Source organism: Actinia tenebrosa, unplaced genomic scaffold (assembly GCF_029948245.1).
Source record: "Actinia tenebrosa isolate PJP-AT-01 unplaced genomic scaffold, QUT_ActTen_1.0 PGA_scaffold13__45_contigs__length_12533684, whole genome shotgun sequence".
Classification (NCBI taxonomy): domain Eukaryota; kingdom Metazoa; phylum Cnidaria; class Anthozoa; order Actiniaria; family Actiniidae; genus Actinia; species Actinia tenebrosa.
In genome coordinates, this window is record NW_028292573.1 from 9,389,247 (window position 1) to 9,407,952 (window position 18,706).

At 37.6% G+C, this 18,706-nt stretch overlaps 2 protein-coding genes across 2 annotated transcripts in view; both read right to left on the reverse strand.

Moving 5' to 3' along the window:
- LOC148911782 (uncharacterized) overlaps positions 1–18,025 on the reverse strand; it is a 24,689-nt gene extending 6,664 nt beyond the window's left edge. The window contains exons 1-3 of the mRNA XM_089028754.1: positions 17,965–18,025; positions 17,344–17,451; positions 15,183–15,299 (exon numbers count right to left, since the gene is read on the reverse strand). Of these exons, the coding sequence (XP_088884880.1) occupies positions 15,183–15,299; positions 17,344–17,451; positions 17,965–18,025 (286 nt within the window). The remainder of the gene's footprint in view (positions 1–15,182; positions 15,300–17,343; positions 17,452–17,964) is intronic.
- Positions 8,512–13,588, reverse strand: LOC148911783 (uncharacterized). Its single transcript, XM_089028622.1, has 5 exons — positions 12,845–13,588; positions 12,008–12,186; positions 10,920–11,921; positions 9,703–10,705; positions 8,512–9,462 (listed from the first exon to the last, which is right to left on the reverse strand). The coding sequence occupies exons 1-5, from the start codon at positions 13,032–13,034 to the stop codon at positions 8,516–8,518; spliced, it is 3,321 nt and encodes a 1,106-aa protein (XP_088884748.1). The 5' UTR covers positions 13,035–13,588; the 3' UTR covers positions 8,512–8,515.
- Positions 18,026–18,706: the final 681 nt, after the last annotated feature.

Below are 18,706 nucleotides of genomic sequence, written 5' to 3' on the forward strand. Positions count from 1 at the left end.
GACGGTACTTTCGTCAATGATAGGAATAGCCAGTTCTTGTAGTTTTACGCTGATGGAAGTCATGGTTGTGCATAGCTTCTTTTATTTTTGAAGTCATCCATGGACATTGGATACCATTGATTCGCCGTTTCTTGACAGGAGCATGAGCATCAGCCACATCGAGAAATAGTTTATTCCAAGTTAGGACTAATGCATCAACGTCGTCACTGTCTTCCACAAAGTTCCAAGGAACGTCTTTCACGTCTTTCAGAAAGGTTTTGCGATCATAGTTCTTATAAGAACGGTATTCCACTGTCCTGGGACTTGCCTTAGGTTTACCTACTTTAAGAACGCAGTAAACGAGAGAATGATCACTGATAGATAGATTTACCACCCCACTGTCAGTATAACGATTTTTATTGTTCAGGAAGATTAAGTCAATCATAGATTTTGATGTTTCAGTAACTCGTGTTGGGTCTTTAATCAGCTGGGTGATACCACGAGTGCTAGATGTCCAGGGCTCCACTGTTTTCTTTATGATGAGACTGCGCATCACGATTACAAGATAGAGAAAAGTGCACAGCAACCAGACACCAGATTTGACTTTCAAAGAAGCCATTAAGGATTCGGAGAGCGCGAGCCACTGATGTTTTCTATGGACGTTAGGTTTTTGAGCGCGCTGATCGTCGTTAGACAATCAGAAATCTTAATTTATAACCACAATACCAGAAAATATTGTCGTCTCAAAAATATAAGAAACTATTTAGTGAATCGCGATACTATGGAGTAATTATATATTCAAATGGTCATATCTCAACTAATATTTCACCGATTCTTGTCCAAATTGGTATGTAGACGTCTTTTTCGATGGTCTTTCGAATTTGTTAGCCAAAAATAAGATAAAGCAAAAATTAATGTTTATGACGTCATCACTTGAGTAATCTATAGTAGACTATTTTTGTTCGAGGCAGGTGGCTTTTGGCCTTGTAAATTGCGCTCAATTAGGCGCTCGTCAAGTAAAGGTATTGAATCAAAACAGTTACCAATCAGCTTTAAAAAAAGAATTGAGTCGTCTTAAGTGCGTGAAAGATGTTTAAAAAAGGAATTTAACTTTGTCAATACTATCATGACGCATTTTTTTATTTTTTGGTTTTTATTTTTTGGTTTCTCAGACTAAGAAATTCCGTGCAAAACATTGCTTAGCTCAATAATTTTTTTTCCTACCAAATTAATTTAATGATATTTAGCGATTTTTACTAAAGAAGATTGCTCTACAGCAGTGCTGTTATTTTAAGTCGTGTGAGATGCCTGCAATAGTTTATAGCATTTCATATTGTTGGCTTAGACTGACTCACCCTTTTGGCAGCTGTTCCCATCAAATCCTGTCTTACATTGACATCGATATTCCTGCCTGTTGTTCTGGAGGATGCAGGTGCCCCCATTATGACAAGGCTGTTGTTCACAAGGAGTCTGTTAGAGAAATAGAATTATAAATCAATACTTAAGGTAGTACCGGATCTTCAAAATTCTTCTATGAATTTTTTTCTAAATTCTGTCATTTGAAGTTCATCGTTAGGGTATCCAAATAATGAAAAAAGAGAAGGTGTTCACCGTATTGGTTATCGAGATATTAGGCTTCAAAAAGGAGGGATTTTTCAGTTTTCCGCGCGTTGTTGCCGAAAATCTGCCTCCTCTAATAAATTCCAATTAATCGAATCGATTTGACAAAGAAAAACAGAAAACTGTTTTAAACTATAGGTGTTGAGTCTAGAAAACATATGTAGATAAAAAATCCATCCAATCTTTTGCAAGTAGTGTGAAAAGTTGATTCTAGAAGCGAAATTGCTTGTAATTCGGCGCAATTATATGCGTGTGTAGTGTAAAAATGTTGAAAATTTATGACAATTCTTTCAATGAACTTTTTTCCCCGCACTAAATCCAAAGGAAATGATATCTAACTTGGAATAAGAAGGAAAAATTGCGGGGTCACAATACTAATAGACGAGCTATGAGCGACTAAATCCAAGTTTTTGGTCAAAAAAACACAAATTCTGTCCGCGCGGGACTGAGTTCTAGTACATTAACCTCCGTCTGAAACATGTCAAATCGTCTTTGTAATCTCCAGAGAATGTAAGACGTATTGCGAATTGATTTTGAGAATAACATGTCAAATTCATTTTTTGTTACTTCATTTTCATAGTTATGAATTTGTAGTTTTGAATCAAAAGAGTGATCAAGTCAGGCAATGAAAATCTAAGCATGTTTTGAAAACATTTCATTTTTGCCTCAAAAGTTCCATGAATTATCGAAATACTTTGTTAAGTTATAGTATAGGATTCAACTTCTGACATTATTTAAATCAATTTTCAAAACAGCGCAAATAAAGGGTAAAATACGAGATGCGCGAAATGGATGCGCAGTAGCAAGGATCCGGAACTACCTTAAATGAAGTATACACGAGGAAAAATAGATTTTAAAAATCCGCATCAAAATGGAAAACAAGAAAGAAAGAAAGAAAGAAAGAAAGAAAAAGCATCCAAGATACTTTTGTCATGCCCACTTGATGGATAATGGTCTTCTCTCCGCTTTGTAAATAGTGTTTTTTTAAAAAAAAACATTGTTACTATTCACTATCATTTCAAGCAACAAAGACCTTTTGTTTTCCCATAGAAAACATTTATCCAACAAAGCTGGTTATATTAATTTTGACATATTTGAAAGAACTGCATTATAACTGTATATCGACTAAAATCATACTTTCATAAGATAATGCTCACTAGATAATAAATCAGTAGAATCAAACATGGAAAGTTTTGTTATTCCTTTGCCAACCGTTTCCGCTAATTAAACGTCTTAATACACAAAATGGCAAAACATATTTGTTGCATTATGGCATAGTTAAGTTCTTTCCTATCGAGGACTTTTCTTCTTTTTTCCTCTCTCCGTAAAAACCAATTCAAAAATTAATTGGAACAGGAGAGAGTTATTTTAGTTTGTTTGCTGCAGAAAATAAGTATTGCACTTAGGTTTGTTTAATTTTTTTTTCAAATGCTATCCTTCCTCTAACTAAAGAAGAGCGCCTACCTTGATGCTGAAATGAGTAAATGTGTCGTTTCGTGTCATTTTCTGCGGGTGAGTATGTTTATCGGTTGATAACAGCTCACATACGTGAAGTCCATTATTCTGGGCTGTGGTTTGAAAGTTCATCGATTGACACCAAGGAACCTCAACACAGGCAAAGACACACTCCATTTTATAAGGAACTTGAGTGGTTTGTTGCTGAATGTCTTTGGTGTGGATGGGAAAGGACAAAATGGACTCAGGAAAAGCATTAAACAGGAATTCATCATGCTTGTCCATATGGTCATTCGGTTCATTACATTTGCTGTAGTGTACTGCTGCACACAACCACAGTATTACAAACAGCAGAGCCATTATTTTTGATTTGCAACCCTCGTTCCTTCCTGATCGAAGATCGACTAACCAAAACAACAGCGCTTAGTTATTTAATTTAGGTTTATTAGCATTAATTTATTATAACTTTTTCTAACACCTCCATTGTCTTAGCAAATAAAATCAAATAAAACTATTCTATAGGACTATTCTATAGGACCAATAATTGCTTTAAGCTTTCAAAACTATCAAGCAGATCTGAGAAAAAAAGTTAACCAATGAGAATCGAGAAAATTTGTAAAATCGAGGTGTCACGTTTTCCTACTGAAATATGGCTTTCCAGGCCACCAGTCGCCACCAAATTAATTTGATTAAGGAATGACTATGTTATGTAATCAGATTAGATTGATCTATCTTGTATTCGATATAAACTGAAAATAATAAATTTTTTTCTACCGTTGTTTAATTAGTGATTTATTTTTTTCTACTAACAAGCACTTTCCCCGTAACAAACAAGATATTTTCCTACAGCCCATGCTTGGATAAGATTCTTCAATATTTCTACTTGAAAACGTTATATTTTGGGAATGCGTAAAATACTTCATGATTTAACTTGTTACATCTTATGTTTCATTATTTTCGAAATCAAAGACAAATGTTGACATAGGTACATTACGTAAGAGTAGATTTCTCGGCATTCTAGTATTCGAAATATTTAAGTTAAACTGGAGTCCAAAATAAATGTGAAACTTTTTTCTTGTTTTAAGTTCAGTTCGAAATTAACTAATAATACCATTCTTTATTGGAACCTTCGTAATTCGTAATTCGGAAATTTCGTAATGATTGAGCGCAACACTTTAATTGAGCGCAACACCTTTTTTGGTAGCCTCCTTTGCAGCCGTTCTTAGGGTCGTCACGCAACGTTTCCCTCCCCACAAACGTCTGCTTACTTGAGCCGAACATTCCTTTCTCATTGTTATCGATGCGACATCATGGGCCAATCAAAATTGGCCTATTGTCTTATCAAGAGCCAATCAAATCGTGCGTTAGAAGTTCGCGACAACTTGAAATGAATGCCGCGTGCTGTCAAAATTTGCTTTGGAATTATTTTGAAAGGCGACAACTAGCGACAAAGAAGATAAATCGAAGATGAGTGGCGATATTATTACGACGATGTTGTTTTTCGTTTCTCTGATGTTCAGAACGTCAAAACATAGTGACAGGGCTTGATAGATAAGCGATTTACCATAACCAGTTGGTAGATTGGATGTATTTTAGAGAAAATGCGTTACATAACCGAGGTCAAGCTAGAAAATCGTCTCCTTGAAATAAAGCAGAACCAGAACCCCGCTCTTTCCTGAACATTTTGGTAAATAATTCATAGGAATTTGTTAAAATTTAGAACCGTATTTTTGCTGATTTTATAAGCTCATACTATCTTTTAGCTAAACATTTGCCTCTTATGGTTTCTCAGGATTCGTAGCCTCGAAAACACGCTAACTACGGTAGTTCGCGAACAACAGAAGATTTACAGGGTCATTTAGGATGTTGTGTCACGCAGTTTAAGTGTGCTATATAACTTTACTTTTAAATACAACCTTTTGCCTTAGAAAGAGACCGAAAAGAGCAAACATTCCAAATGTATAGGAAATTTTTTCCAATGAACACTACAAACACGCTGAAACACTTCTTCGAAGGACGCCATATTTGTTCTGTGGCTTTCCGCGAAATATCGACCAATCAGCATGAACCTTCTCGTTTTTAGTAGGTTTGTGCTGATTGGTCAATTTTGGGAAAGGAATGTTCGGCTCAAGTAAGCAGACGTTTGTGGGGAGGGAAACGTTGCGTGACGACCCTAAGAAAGGCTGTGAAGGAGGCTACTTTTTTGGCGTCTTAAATTTTTTATTCAGTCTTTCAGCTCTTTCTAGCGTCACACAAAGGTACATGGGGACGTGTTTGACTAGCAGCTTATGTAACCTCGATGACAATTACAACAAGTATAGATGATTATTATGTTTCGTCAAACAAAAGTTTGCTAATTCAGGCAGAAGCGGAAACTTGGATAATTGGCGTCTAAAAATACAAAAAATATTCTGCATGTTTCTCGATTAAATGGCAAAAAATAAAAATAAAAATAAATAAATAAATAAAAACAAAAAGATAGTGTTTTATACAAAACAAAAATACATGAATGTATTTGAATAAAAGCACTGCAGAACATTTCTGTGGTTTTAGGGAAATGTGGTTCAAAGTTTTCTATATTATTCTAGAAATATATATATATCAAGATATTGATATAAGTTTTTAAAATTCATCATCTCGATAAACTCTCCGTTAGATGATGGGGTAAAATCTTTCTAGAAGAGTAAAGTATAGATCTCACGGAAGCTCTGTGGGTAGACTGTAGTGTAAAACAATTATCTGTAGGTCGTCGGTTAGATTCCGACTCGTGAGACAAACATATTTTTGATAGAAAATAGAACATCGAGATCCATGATAGTATAGTGGTTAATATACTTGCCTGTCGAGCAAGAGACTAGTACTCCATTCACACCAAGGCTTAAACATGTTTAAAAGTGGTTTAACTAAACAGGCTTGGAAAACTATCTACGAACACTGCACAGTATTTGGTGAAATAATGCATGTAAACTATCCTTTGTCTTACTCTGACAATATTTTAGAAAGTTTCATTATATTGTAGGTTTCTAGTACCTCATTTTTTTCCTAATGAGCAGCAAACTAAGAATAGACATGATCCTTTGTGACAGAGGCTTTGTGACAGAAAAACTATATTTTATGAATAATTAGAAACTTTTATTAGGATTACACTTTGACGTAAAATCTCAAAAATAGATCGTCCCGATTGCGTTGGTATAAAAAATAGATATGGCTGACCACCCCTCCCCCTACGGAACCTCACGGCACCTCACTTAGAATAGCTATGACGTCACAGTTATTACGGGCCCGGAGTAGGGTCTGGGGGAGAGCACCGGTTCGCACCGGTGGCACCAGCTGCAGAACCCCTATTCTATATTTACTAACAAAAAACGAAACAAAACAAAACAAAACAAAACAAAACAAAACAAAACAAAGCAAAGCAAAGCAAAGCAAAGCAAAGCAAAGCAAAGCAAAGCAAAGCAAAGCAAAGCAAAGCAAAGCAAAGCAAAGCAAAGCAAAGCAAAGCAAGCAAAGCAAAGCAAAGCAAAGCAAGCAAAGCAAAGCAAAGCAAACCAAAGCAAAGCAAAGCAAAGCAAAGCAAAGCAAAGCAAAGCAAAGCAAAGCAAGCAAAGCAAAGCAAAGCAAAGCAAAGCAAAGCAAAGCAAAGCAAAGCAAAACAAAACAAAACAAAACAAAACAAAAAACAAAAAGCCATGGTGAAAATTCGAAATTATGTAATGCAAGCAAAATCGTTACTCTATACCTTCCGCTGCGTCTGGTAGGAAACGGCGAGTTTTCTTTTTGCTTTATACACCGACGGCGTTCAAACAAGTTTCCTCGTCAGGTGTCTTTTGTATAATCTTTGTTCAGCTACTGACCGCTTGCTATGCTGGCAGTGCACTTGACAACTTAACAGCAAGCCTATACAAACACTCAATAATGTAATTCTTAGTTTAATTTCATTTTATGGTTTAGAATACATTTTACTCATAATGAACCTTTTCCTTTTTTTCCTTCTATTTTATGTCTAAGAACTAAAAGTTATGCATCAATACTTCCTTCCATGAGTTTATGAGCCCCTTTTACTGAATACAAACAACACCTGCGTCTTCACTATGACCGCAATTATGTGTTCCCCACCCCGCATGACCACAGTCTTGAAGTCTACCTTCGCTTCCGGTACAGCTCACATTGTCCAGCCATATTGGACCAGACCCTTGACCATATGAAGCACTTTGGGGAGCACTTTGAGCATCTCTGAACCCAAGCTGTCTGCAAACTACACGTGCATCGTTCATGTCCCATGCGTCATCACATACCGTACCCCACTGACCATTGTGATAGATCTCTACACGTCCTGAAGTTCGTGATCCCGCAGACAGTCGTATTATAGAATCTAAAGATTGAAAAGGTTAAGAGGGCTAGTCCCTAAAAACCAAACAACGTGAGCAGACCTTGAAAAATCAAAATTCTTCAAACTTTGCCAGATCATAGCATTTGGGCTACTATTAAACACAAAATAACTCAAAGGCTTATTGGGACGTTATTTTTTATGAACGGAGGCAATTTTGATTTTCGCCGTTTTAGGGCGACTTTTGGGGTTGGAATACTACCTCTCAACCCAAGCTCATTTCTATATCAATCTCAAACGCTATGCACTTTTAAAGTTGATACATAGAAAGTATAGGCATTTTTCTACATTTTATTAGTTTTCTTGATAAATATGTAATACGTGGAATATTTTACAGATTTTTGAGTTTTTTCGATTTTGAAGCAAATTCAAGAAGAGCAAAAATAAGCCAACTTCACACTAAAATATCTCCACTGGTATGTCGATCCAGGACAAAAAAATACTTCTGGAACAACGAAGGGCATGTCTTCTTTCGAAATGTAAAATAAAATTTTGGGGCCAGTTGAAAACAGGATTCAGAGAGTCGAAAATGGAAAGGCTCATAATCTCAAACATCCACGCGTTACGGTATTGTTATGTCACGCAAACTCGCGTCTTCAGCGTAGTGAAAAAATCCCTTTGCCCGTAGAATGACTTAGATCATCAAAACTGACTAGCAAAATCATTTCTTATAACCTTTAACACATTCGAGTTGCATTTTGTGAGAAATTAAAAATTATATTTTAAACTGGAGCAACTCATTTCACACTGGAAATAGTAAAATTTTCTAACAAAGTTAAACGAACGAAACTCATTTGATTTTCCATCTCGCTACACGCAATTCTTAGGAATTTAAACATTAATTTTATAATTATTTAGCAGTTAATTAGAACTTACCAAAAATACAAGATAGATTCCATTCATTTGGCGCGCGATTTTCGATAGCGAGAGTTTATATATTTGCTGCGATCGGAACTACAAACAAATAACAAGATATTGCGTTACACACAGGAAACCCAAGCGCAAGATCTATAAAATAATAATAGCGGTCTTGGCTGTATACTGATTTTCTTTATGATTCTGACCATGAATCAATCAAACGGATCCCAGTACGCAAGAACACGACTGTAAAGTTGTCCTTAAAAGATCGATATAAGGGGCCTTTCGACGACTGGTGATGTTATCCGTATCTATATCAAAATACTCACAAATGCTAGCAAGCACGTTAATACTTAATTGTTTAAGCCCATTAGACTTGTTAAGCCGACAAAGATTGTAGGTCTCGTATGTAATGGGATGTAGAAGCCCACATTGCTGGATGACTTCCTCTCGCGTCGATTGATAGCCTTCTTCCTCTGTAGCTGCAGCGAATTGCTCTTCCGCTGCATCAGTAGCTAGGGTATCTACTGGTACGCCCTTCAGCTTTGCAGCTGTTCTACTGAAATACGATTGTATTTGCTGTGGTGTTAAGAACTCATCAATCGTGAACAGCCTGTTGCCATTGCTGTCTTTAGCATATCTCATGTCGCGCGATACAGTCCCTGCGTCAATCTTGTGGCCAGTTGCCTGTCCTATTAAAAACTTGTCGTTAAGATAAAGTTTCTGTCGGTCACTGAATCGCGATGTCTTTTTAGATCTTTTCAAAGCCCAGCCCATTGGTAGACAGTCATCTGCAGGTGAGGTGTAGAGCATCGAGCTGGACATATCTGGGACACTATCAGCACCATAAAGTAATTTTTCTCGGTAAATAATCTTGGCCTTATCCATTAAGCTCTCTCTCTCTTGAACACGCTTACATTCACCATATTGGATGTGGTTTTCAAGAGAACTATATCTCTTGTACTCTTTAACGCAGCCATCTTTAGGGCAGGCGCAAAGTTTTGCGGTTGATCCTTCACTGTCTTCCACGTCGTCTTCCACTTTATCTTTTTCGTTATCTCTACTTTCTTGGGCCTCCACACTCTCCGGTCGTTGAATGATTTCAACAAAATACCCTTCTGAAAAAGATTCGATAAACTTTGCAAAGGAAGGGCTTCGAAGATCTAACAAAAAAAAAAAAAAAAAGATATATTGATTAGTTCTTATTTATTAATTCTCTCTCTCTCTCTCTCTTCATGTTCTTGTTTTTTCTTACATTTTTTTTTTCGTAATTTTTTTTCTCCCTTTTTCACTACCAGTTTATCATTTTCGTTGTGGGAAAAAACAAAAACGATAACATATATAATGATCGTAATATTAAAAACAATAAATAAGGAGGGCTTAAATAAAAATTCATTAATTACCTTGTTGTGTAGCCCAGTCAAGAGATTTCCCTTTACCAATGTCATAGGCTTTCCACATCGTAAGCTTATCTTTGCTGTACTTGAAATTATTAAAGGAGTTAATCCCAACTAGTTTAATTCCCTGGATTGTTTGTAAGCCAGCAGCGTCAATCACAGCAACTCTAACACCACGCACACCACCATGGGAGAGAATGGCTTCCTTTAAGGCTTCTGCATTGCAAACATCGTGTCCTTCGTTAATGTAACGACGAACGTGTGCTTTGATCGTTGCGGCCTTACGATCACAAGAGCCTTTCCCTCCTTGAGGATCGCTAAAATCAATACGCTTAACTCTAATTCCGGTCTCTTTCTGCATGAAGTGACAGGCAGTTATCATAGCTGCACTGTGATAACACCCCGCGTTGTCTTGCTTGTACACAGCACCAGTGATTTCAGGATGCTCACTTTTGAGTTGCCTCTGGGTGTGTTCCATGATAGACACCACGTCATCGCTGTCTTGGCTACAGTTTTTTGCAATGTGTACAAATGCTTGGTGCTGGAGCTGTCCTGCTGCTGTTCTTCTGACCACTACAGATATGTGCCAACTAATCCCTCTCTTTCCGAACCAATCGGTCTGAGTTTCTCGATACTTCTGGGGAAGAAATTTCATCTCCCAGTCTTGGGTGATCAACACTGTACTCTCATCTAATTCATTTATCATGTCGATTCGTGATTTGTCTTGTCTCAATGATCGAAGTTGGTGGGATTTCCAAGTATCTATAGCCTGTATTGCCTGTTGACAAGAAAACATCATATCATCGCCCTTTTCGTTTCCTAGACGCTTCGAAACGTTTGCCACTGCGTTCTTGATTGAAGAAAGGACAGTTTTTAGTTCCTCACAAGAAGAGCAACTAAGGTCATGTTGGTGATCGCTACATGATGAACACAACTTCTTTTCATTTGGGTCGTTGAGTGCGTAAACAGTACAGTGATCTTTCACTTGAGATTTCTCTGATATGTGAACCTATAATAAATTCATATCGTTTAATAATAAAATCACACATTTCACGTTCTTTTGGTCGTTTTGTGTGGTTTTGGGTTCTTGCCCTTTCTCCTTTTGCAAGAAAACGTTTATTTTTTAAATCTAAAAATGAGCTTGAATAAAGAGATAAAAAGATCTTAATTTTTTCAATGCGCTGTGGTACTGAATACGGTTTTGTTTTGTTATGATTACGAACCTTGTAGTCGTTTTTTATATACTGCTTTCCTATTTTTAGCATTCCTTCGCAGTTTTTGATCCAGGCTTTGTCTTGGCCATAATCAGCAAGTTGATTGATAAGGATAGTCAAGTCATCAAAGCCTTTTGCTCCATCTGCTGAAAGGTAATCTAGACCTTGGAGGGATTTTCGCACTGTGGCAGTGCAAACCGAGAGTATTCGGTACATGGTAGATGGACTTAGAACTTTCACATTACTTTCATTACAGAACTGGGTATACTGATTTATGATCCTCTGAGGAATCATAAGTCGTATGACATTGGGAGTCTCTAAAACCTGACCATTCGATAAGTGCAAGTAACGTTGACCGAAGGGAAGATCCTGTACGACATGGCTGCTTGTTATAAAGGACAGGAAATGATCAAGCTGGTTTGGATCGATTCTAATTCGAGGACTTTTCTCTTTAAGAACAGGGGTACCCCGACCATGCTTCAGAATGTGCATTCTTGCTGCCTGAAAACGATACTTAGTCAGACCGGGAATAAACTTTTGAATCTGACAAAATGTCACCAGGTCACTCATGATTGCAAGAATGTTGCGTTTGGTATCCCAGCTTCCTGCATTTTGGTACGCTTCAGCCAAAGCTTCAAGATACTGTCTCTCGGTTGGTTGTAAAACGCCAAGAACTTTATCGACAGAGTGAGAGGACTGCACAGCTTCCCAAAGATTATTCGCATCACCCGGAGTTAAGACATCCAATACAGAAACAATGGCTTCGGTGGCTCTATTGATGTAAACGTTCTTGCTACGCTGGCTCATATTTTCCCATGGTTTATTGGGCTGTCCAATCGAACCAAACTCTGCGTTACCTTTGCACACTCGTAGAAATTCGTTTAACTTCTGGAGTTTCTGTTTTGAAAGGTCTATGGAGCCATTACTACTCTCTGTTGAGTCTGAAAAGATCACTGCTGGGTCCTCCTCTAAGTTCAGCTTCTCTAATGCATATTGCAAATCATCTAATAGCTGCAAAAGAATTTGAATCATGTTACCCCACTAGCATTATTTACTCGATATCATCTTGAACGATGATTCTCAAATTATTTACTTACTTCACTCCCCGCGTCACTGTTTTTTGTTGCACACTCACTTGAAGCAATGTCAGGCTCTTCAACGTTTTGTTCATCATCTGACGTTTGAATGACCGGATCTTCTTCATTCTCGGGTAGGGATCGATATTGCAGTAAATCAACTTCAGACTTTAATTGCATTCGACATTGTTTGCAGATTGCTAGAAAACAAAACATTTCTGACTCAGTTGTAGTAGGCTTACATACGTAATTACCAACAGTAGGGACATATGGTTCCGCAGCGTAAGAGTGTTACTTCCATATATGGACTATACGGGGATGATCCGCTGAACAGGGTAGGGTTTTTCGAGCTGCTTGTCGTAAACAGGGTATGCAATTTCACTCAAGTTCCAAGTTCTTCTTGAGTTTCCTGTCATATTCAGGGTTTCTACTTTCGTATTGACCGAAACTGGTTATTATGGTCGTAAACAAAAACAAAAACAAAAAAAACAAAAAAAAAAAACGATATGCGAGATGACATGACAATTGAAACAGGAACTCAGTGCAATAAATTATATATTTTTTCATAAACAGGGTCTACAATTTTGAGTTTTTATGTCATAAACAGGGTACCCCTTTCCGAATCCCAGTGGAATTCTGGCGGAGTACCCAACCCGGGGTTTGTGTGTTGTGTAAAAGGGGTAGCTGGGAGTGGAAGTGGGCGATGAATGCAGAACCAAGGTAATAAAAAATGTATCCATTGAGTATTAGATTCTCTATTTGTCTTTGTTCATTTTGATCTGTGATGGCAAGATAGGTCATAACATTATTATCAAAACTACCTTTATTGGCAGATACAAAATTATAAAAAATACTCACGTGTCCCAACTGGAGTCAAGTTATTTGTTAATTGATAAAGCCCCTTTGACTGTTGGCTCGTAAGACCACGATCGCCTCTGTACTGGTTTAGTTTGTGTTGGGCCCAACTCACTGGCATTGAGCAAGTTTTTTTAAAGCAGCGCCACCTTATTCCATGCTGGGCTCGGTGACGCGGACACACTGTTAGCATCAGCTTATCGGATGGATTTTCAAATATGCCTGCCAATTTAAATAACGTTTGAACTAAGTATGATTTGTTTCAGGGTAACGACAAACCACATAATTCTTATGTCTAACGGATCCAGCTTTGACCGTTTCCCCTCGATTGATGCGAGTACATAACCATCTATAGAAATTCATGAGGCTAATATTCACAAACATCCAGTCGTCCTACCTGCCCTTGCCAGAAGTAACTGTGATTCAGTTGCCAAAGCTGAATCTCTAACATTGAGAAACTTCAAATGTCCTTTGATGGGTCTTTCACAATTTTCGAGAGTTACGCATAGCACATCTTCTTTTCTGTCCTGACTAGAGCCACAAGGGCCTTTAACATAAGCTGAATAGCTACATACAGCCATTCGCTGTTGAGAGGACTCAATAATATGAAATACTTATTCAAATAACGAAGAACACGATTGTTTACTTTGAAGTAAATGCCTGGTATTGTGAAACGAGACCAGGATTGTTTGTTTTGGAAGTAAATTGAAAACAGGTGTCCCCAGTCCAGTCCCCCTTGACAATCAAGGACCAAGGACGTGGAAAAAAAATTTGGACACAAAAAGTAAATCCCCCAAAAAATTAAACCCAAACTAATATAATTGCAAATTTCAAAATAATAGGAGTTTCCTTAAAAAACAAAGAAGGAAAATCGGTAGGAAAGATTGATAAACCCCGATGCGCTTGGGTTTCCTGTGTGTAACGCAATATCTTGTTATTTGTTTGTAGTTCCGATCGCAGCAAATATATAAACTCTCGCTATCGAAAATCGCGCGCCAAATGAATGGAATCTATCTTGTATTTTTGGTAAGTTCTAATTAACTGCTAAATAATTATAAAATTAATGTTTAAATTCCTAAGAATTGCGTGTAGCGAGATGGAAAATCAAATGAGTTTCGTTCGTTTAACTTTGTTAGAAAATTTTACTATTTCCAGTGTGAAATGAGTTGCTCCAGTTTAAAATATAATTTTTAATTTCTCACAAAATGCAACTCGAATGTGTTAAAGGTTATAAGAAATGATTTTGCTAGTCAGTTTTGATGATCTAAGTCATTCTACGGGCAAAGGGATTTTTTCACTACGCTGAAGACGCGAGTTTGCGTGACATAACAATACCGTAACGCGTGGATGTTTGAGATTATGAGCCTTTCCATTTTCGACTCTCTGAATCCTGTTTTCAACTGGCCCCAAAATTTTATTTTACATTTCGAAAGAAGACATGCCCTTCGTTGTTCCAGAAGTATTTTTTGTCCTGGATCGACATACCAGTGGAGATATTTTAGTGTGAAGTTGGCTTATTTTTGCTCTTCTTGAATTTGCTTCAAAATCGAAAAAACTCAAAAATCTGTAAAATATTCCACGTATTACATATTTATCAAGAAAACTAATAAAATGTAGAAAAATGCCTATACTTTCTATGTATCAACTTTAAAAGTGCATAGCGTTTGAGATTGATATAGAAATGAGCTTGGGTTGAGAGGTAGTATTACAACCCCAAAAGTCGCCCTAAAACGGCGAAAATCAAAATTGCCTCCGTTCATAAAAAATAACGTCCCAATAAGCCTTTGAGTTATTTTGTGTTTAATAGTAGCCCAAATGCTATGATCTGGCAAAGTTTGAAGAATTTTGATTTTTCAAGGTCTGCTCACGTTGTTTGATTTTTAGGGACTAGCCCTCTTAAACAATTGATGAACTAAGCCAAGTTTTAGCAAATTTTCCAAATGTCTTTATTAAAATATTGATTCAACTTTATTCAGTGAACTGGTTCAGTATACAATTTGTATACAAATAATTCAAAAGGAAATTACAGGTTTTTTGTATGTTTTTGTTTCATGTTCAATAATAAGGAATTAATGTAAGCTTTGTATAAATAGACATTTGATTGGTCGAGAACGGTTGTACGAGCCGTTTTTACTAGTAGCAAAATCAGCAACAGGGCTGCAAATGTATTTGCGGCCCGCCAAAATCCATTTACGCCCGCTGGCCGCGCGCTTTCAAGAGGGCAGTTCTCTATTTGGCTTAGTTTATTGATGATAATGAAGCGTAACAATGCGAGAATCAAGAACGTGTTGCCATGATATCGGCATCGATCAAACTACAATTAGCGTCCAGAACGTACCACATGTTTGTCCATTTCCATAGTAACCAGGATCACACTGACAAGTGAACGAACCAATAGTGTTTGTGCAACGAGCATTGGTATGACAGGTATGAGCACCAGTAGAGCACTCGTCCAATTCTGATGAAAGGACCACAAACAAACTGACATTTGTAGCTTCTCCACAGGTAAGGAAATGGCTGACTAGACCAGCCTGATATTGATGGATTGCAAGCATTCCCAAGAGAGTTAAAAGACAAAAACATGGCGGCCATTGTGGTACCGTTAACAATGGATACCAATGAGAAATCTTTTGTTAAATCGTACCAACATGGCCGCGAGGACGTAACGTGCAAACGAAGAATTACATATGAGCAGAGTTTTTAGGATCTCTCCTTTGATTTTTTCTCCGATGTTCTTTCAAAGATTTCACGGGTGGCGTAGTGGTGATAGCGCTCGCACCTCACCAATGCGACCCGGGTCGAATCTCGGATTCGGTGCTATTTGTGAGTGGGTTTTTTTCTCTGGGTTCTCTGGTTTTCCGAGTCTTTCTTGGTGTTGTAAGCTGTATTGTATTCTGAGTTAGGGTTTTTGTATTGCAAGTATTGTTTAGTTGCAAACTCATTGTTCTCGGCTATTGTTTTATTGTCTTCATGGCTCAGGTGCCCTGCAACAACAGAAAGAGCCAGTTTTCTTCCCTCCCAAAAAATCAACTTCTAAATTCCTTTTCCATCATGGAACAAGGGTCACAGGTTTGTTAGCCATATAAGTCACAAAAGTAATAATCAGATGCGAAATCTATTTCAGATTTTCCAAAGTAAACGTTACTTGAAACAGGAATATATCCAACGTTTTTGAAAGATAGGGTAATCTTTTTATCTATCTTCCCTCACAAATGGTACCCCTTTTACTAAAGCCATAAGTTGCTTCTGTCGGACACCTTTGTGTACCTAAATGACAGTTTTCCTACTCTTTTCTATGCCTATGCCTCATGCCTTTCATGGAGTTCATACCACTTTTTAATTACATCAAGGCCCTGAAAAATTGATTTGTTGTACATGACGTCATAGCCGCTCTCTTGGTTCAATTTATCAAAAGACTTGTCAATTATATATATATTTTAATATATCAACCAACAAAGACGCCGTGTCTTTTATCATTTCACTGCTTTGGATATTGCAGAGGTATAGTTACATAGCTGAAAGGTTCATCAGACTAATCTAATAAAATCTACTCCTTTAAACGTACAGCGCGACGCCCAAAAGTAAGAAGTTAAAATATTGTTAAAGAAAAAGCCTACTCAGAGCCGGTACGGTAAGGCTGCGTTCATAATGTATTGGGGGGGGGGGGGGGGGGGGGGGGGGAGCAGGGAAAATTTAGAGGGGATCGGGAAAATTGTTACCAGTAAAATGGGGGGGGTTTAGAAAATTTTTTCAGAAAATTGGGGGTATGCAAATTTTTTTAGAAGAAGCTACGAGAAATTGCCGGGGGGGATAGTTATTTTTGGGGAACTTCAAGGGGGAGTCTTAAATAGTTTTTTTGTCATTTAGGGGATTGGGGATTGTCTCCCGGTTTAACAGCCTATCCCGATCTGGAGGCATTAATACTAACATACTATCAATCACTCATGATTGTAAGCTGCACGGCTGCTACTAGCGCCTAAATACGCAGCCCGTAAAGTCCTCCACTGATCACGATTGTGAAGCGCATTGAGACTACGTGAAATTGCGCTATATAAGAACCCCGTTATTATTATTATTATTATTATTATTATTATTATTATTATTTAAAGACATACATTATGAACGCAGCCTAATAATCGGTCATAGATTAATTGATTATCAAATGATTTGTTTCCCCAGATTTTTTTTATCATTGATATTAATCATAGATTTTTGTAATTTATTACATTTGAGGTTTTTGCAACTGTTCATTACACTTGTGTTCATCTATTAAATTTGTGACCACTGTATGACTATGAAGTTAGCGTCATAGAACTAAGGCCGAAAATTTTAGATCTCCAGACCCCGAGAAGTGCAGTTTAATCCTTAATTTAGGCCGTGCCTTAACGTACATCATCCCATTAATTATTTTGCCTTTCAATGAAATTGTTGTTTGGTTTGAGGCCGAGATGCTTTCTGTAATATTTCCGAATCATTATTTTATGATGAAGTAAAGTACAAACCTCGTTTACAAGTATAAGTGTTACAGGAAGAACATGTGACGTCAACCCATTTGTACCCATGTCTCGGCCCTCGAGTTTGGACACAGTGTTGGTCCCTTTTGAGTTTGTCTGGTCGGTTTGGTGCCCCAGTAAGTAAAATTCACTTCAGTTCCATCGATCCATGTAAAGTTTCCATTGCTCCGAAGATCCTGCAGTCCAATCCATCCAGTTTTCTCCACCATGCCTGTGTTGAACGTAAATGTTGTCTTCCTGGCTTGTGATGCTTGCTAGGCTAGCGTTACGACTGAGACAGCTTGACTGTGCTGCCTGCCACGTGGCACAGGACGAGTTGGTCAAGTAACAGAAACCATTAAAGTACCTCCATCCTTCACCACAGATGTCTAGTAAAATAAAAATATTTGAAACTTGTATCTTCCTCATCATCGATAATCTTCATTCAGTATCACCACCACCTTCACTACCACCTTCACTACCACCACCACCATCATCATCGTCATCATCTTCATCATTGTTATCATTATCACCCTTCAATACCACCAACAACATCATTAAATCAACATCACCCCGTCTTCACCAGCATTATCATCTGATATTTTTGTTTAGACCTAACGAATCAAATACCTGATACTACGACAAACTGCATTGTCACCGGATCATACTGATTAGCGTACAACTCCTTCATGCAAATACGGAAGTTTTTGAGACGTGATACTCCGTTGAAGAGAAAATAATATAATCTTAGATAAAGCTGTCTTGTTTCAAAGTTATTATCCTCTTGCTTGCAGCAAGTTTCTATTATGATTACTGCACCTGGCGTTGGACCTTGACATACTGTACATGGTCCTAGGGTAGGTACGGTATTTCAACTATTGAGAAATAAGATTAAACCCTGCCAATTCCATCTCCCAATTTCTACCCTGAAAATCGTTGCTAATTGCACATGTACACTTGGGATATATGTTTGCATTAAATTCACCAAAGCCGTTGAAATCGCCACAAAAATGATTCAAAATGTGTCTATAATATATATAGTTAGGCCCTGCCTCTAAAAGCGGAGCTACCGATACGGAGTCAGGGAGAACAATTGAAGGGAAATTGAAGGTAAAAAGTAAGATCGGGAAGAAATCTTTTATTCGAGATGAAGATTACTTTCTCCCATCAATAAAAACCATTGCATGTGAATTGAAATCGAATCGATAATGCAATACATTGTTTTCTTTGCGCCAGTATGCTCTCCCACTTAGGAGTTGTACACATTCACCCCCACCCCCAGGGGCTAGTTTGATTTTGGAAGATTCTTCGACAAAGTTTTCCATCGCCGACATTTTGAGGTTTGAATATCTTTTACTTAAAAAAAAAAGGG

Coding starts and splice junctions, on each gene's coding strand:
- LOC148911783 (XM_089028622.1), bottom strand. CDS start 13,034: ATGCTAACAGTGTGTCCGCGTCACCGAGCCCAGCATGGAATAAGGTGG. Junction 12,187..12,844: donor CTTGACTCCAGTTGGGACAC/GTGAGTATTTTT, acceptor TTTGTTTTCTAG/CAATCTGCAAACAATGTCGA. Junction 10,706..10,919: donor ATATAAAAAACGACTACAAG/GTTCGTAATCAT, acceptor AATTTATTATAG/GTTCACATATCAGAGAAATC.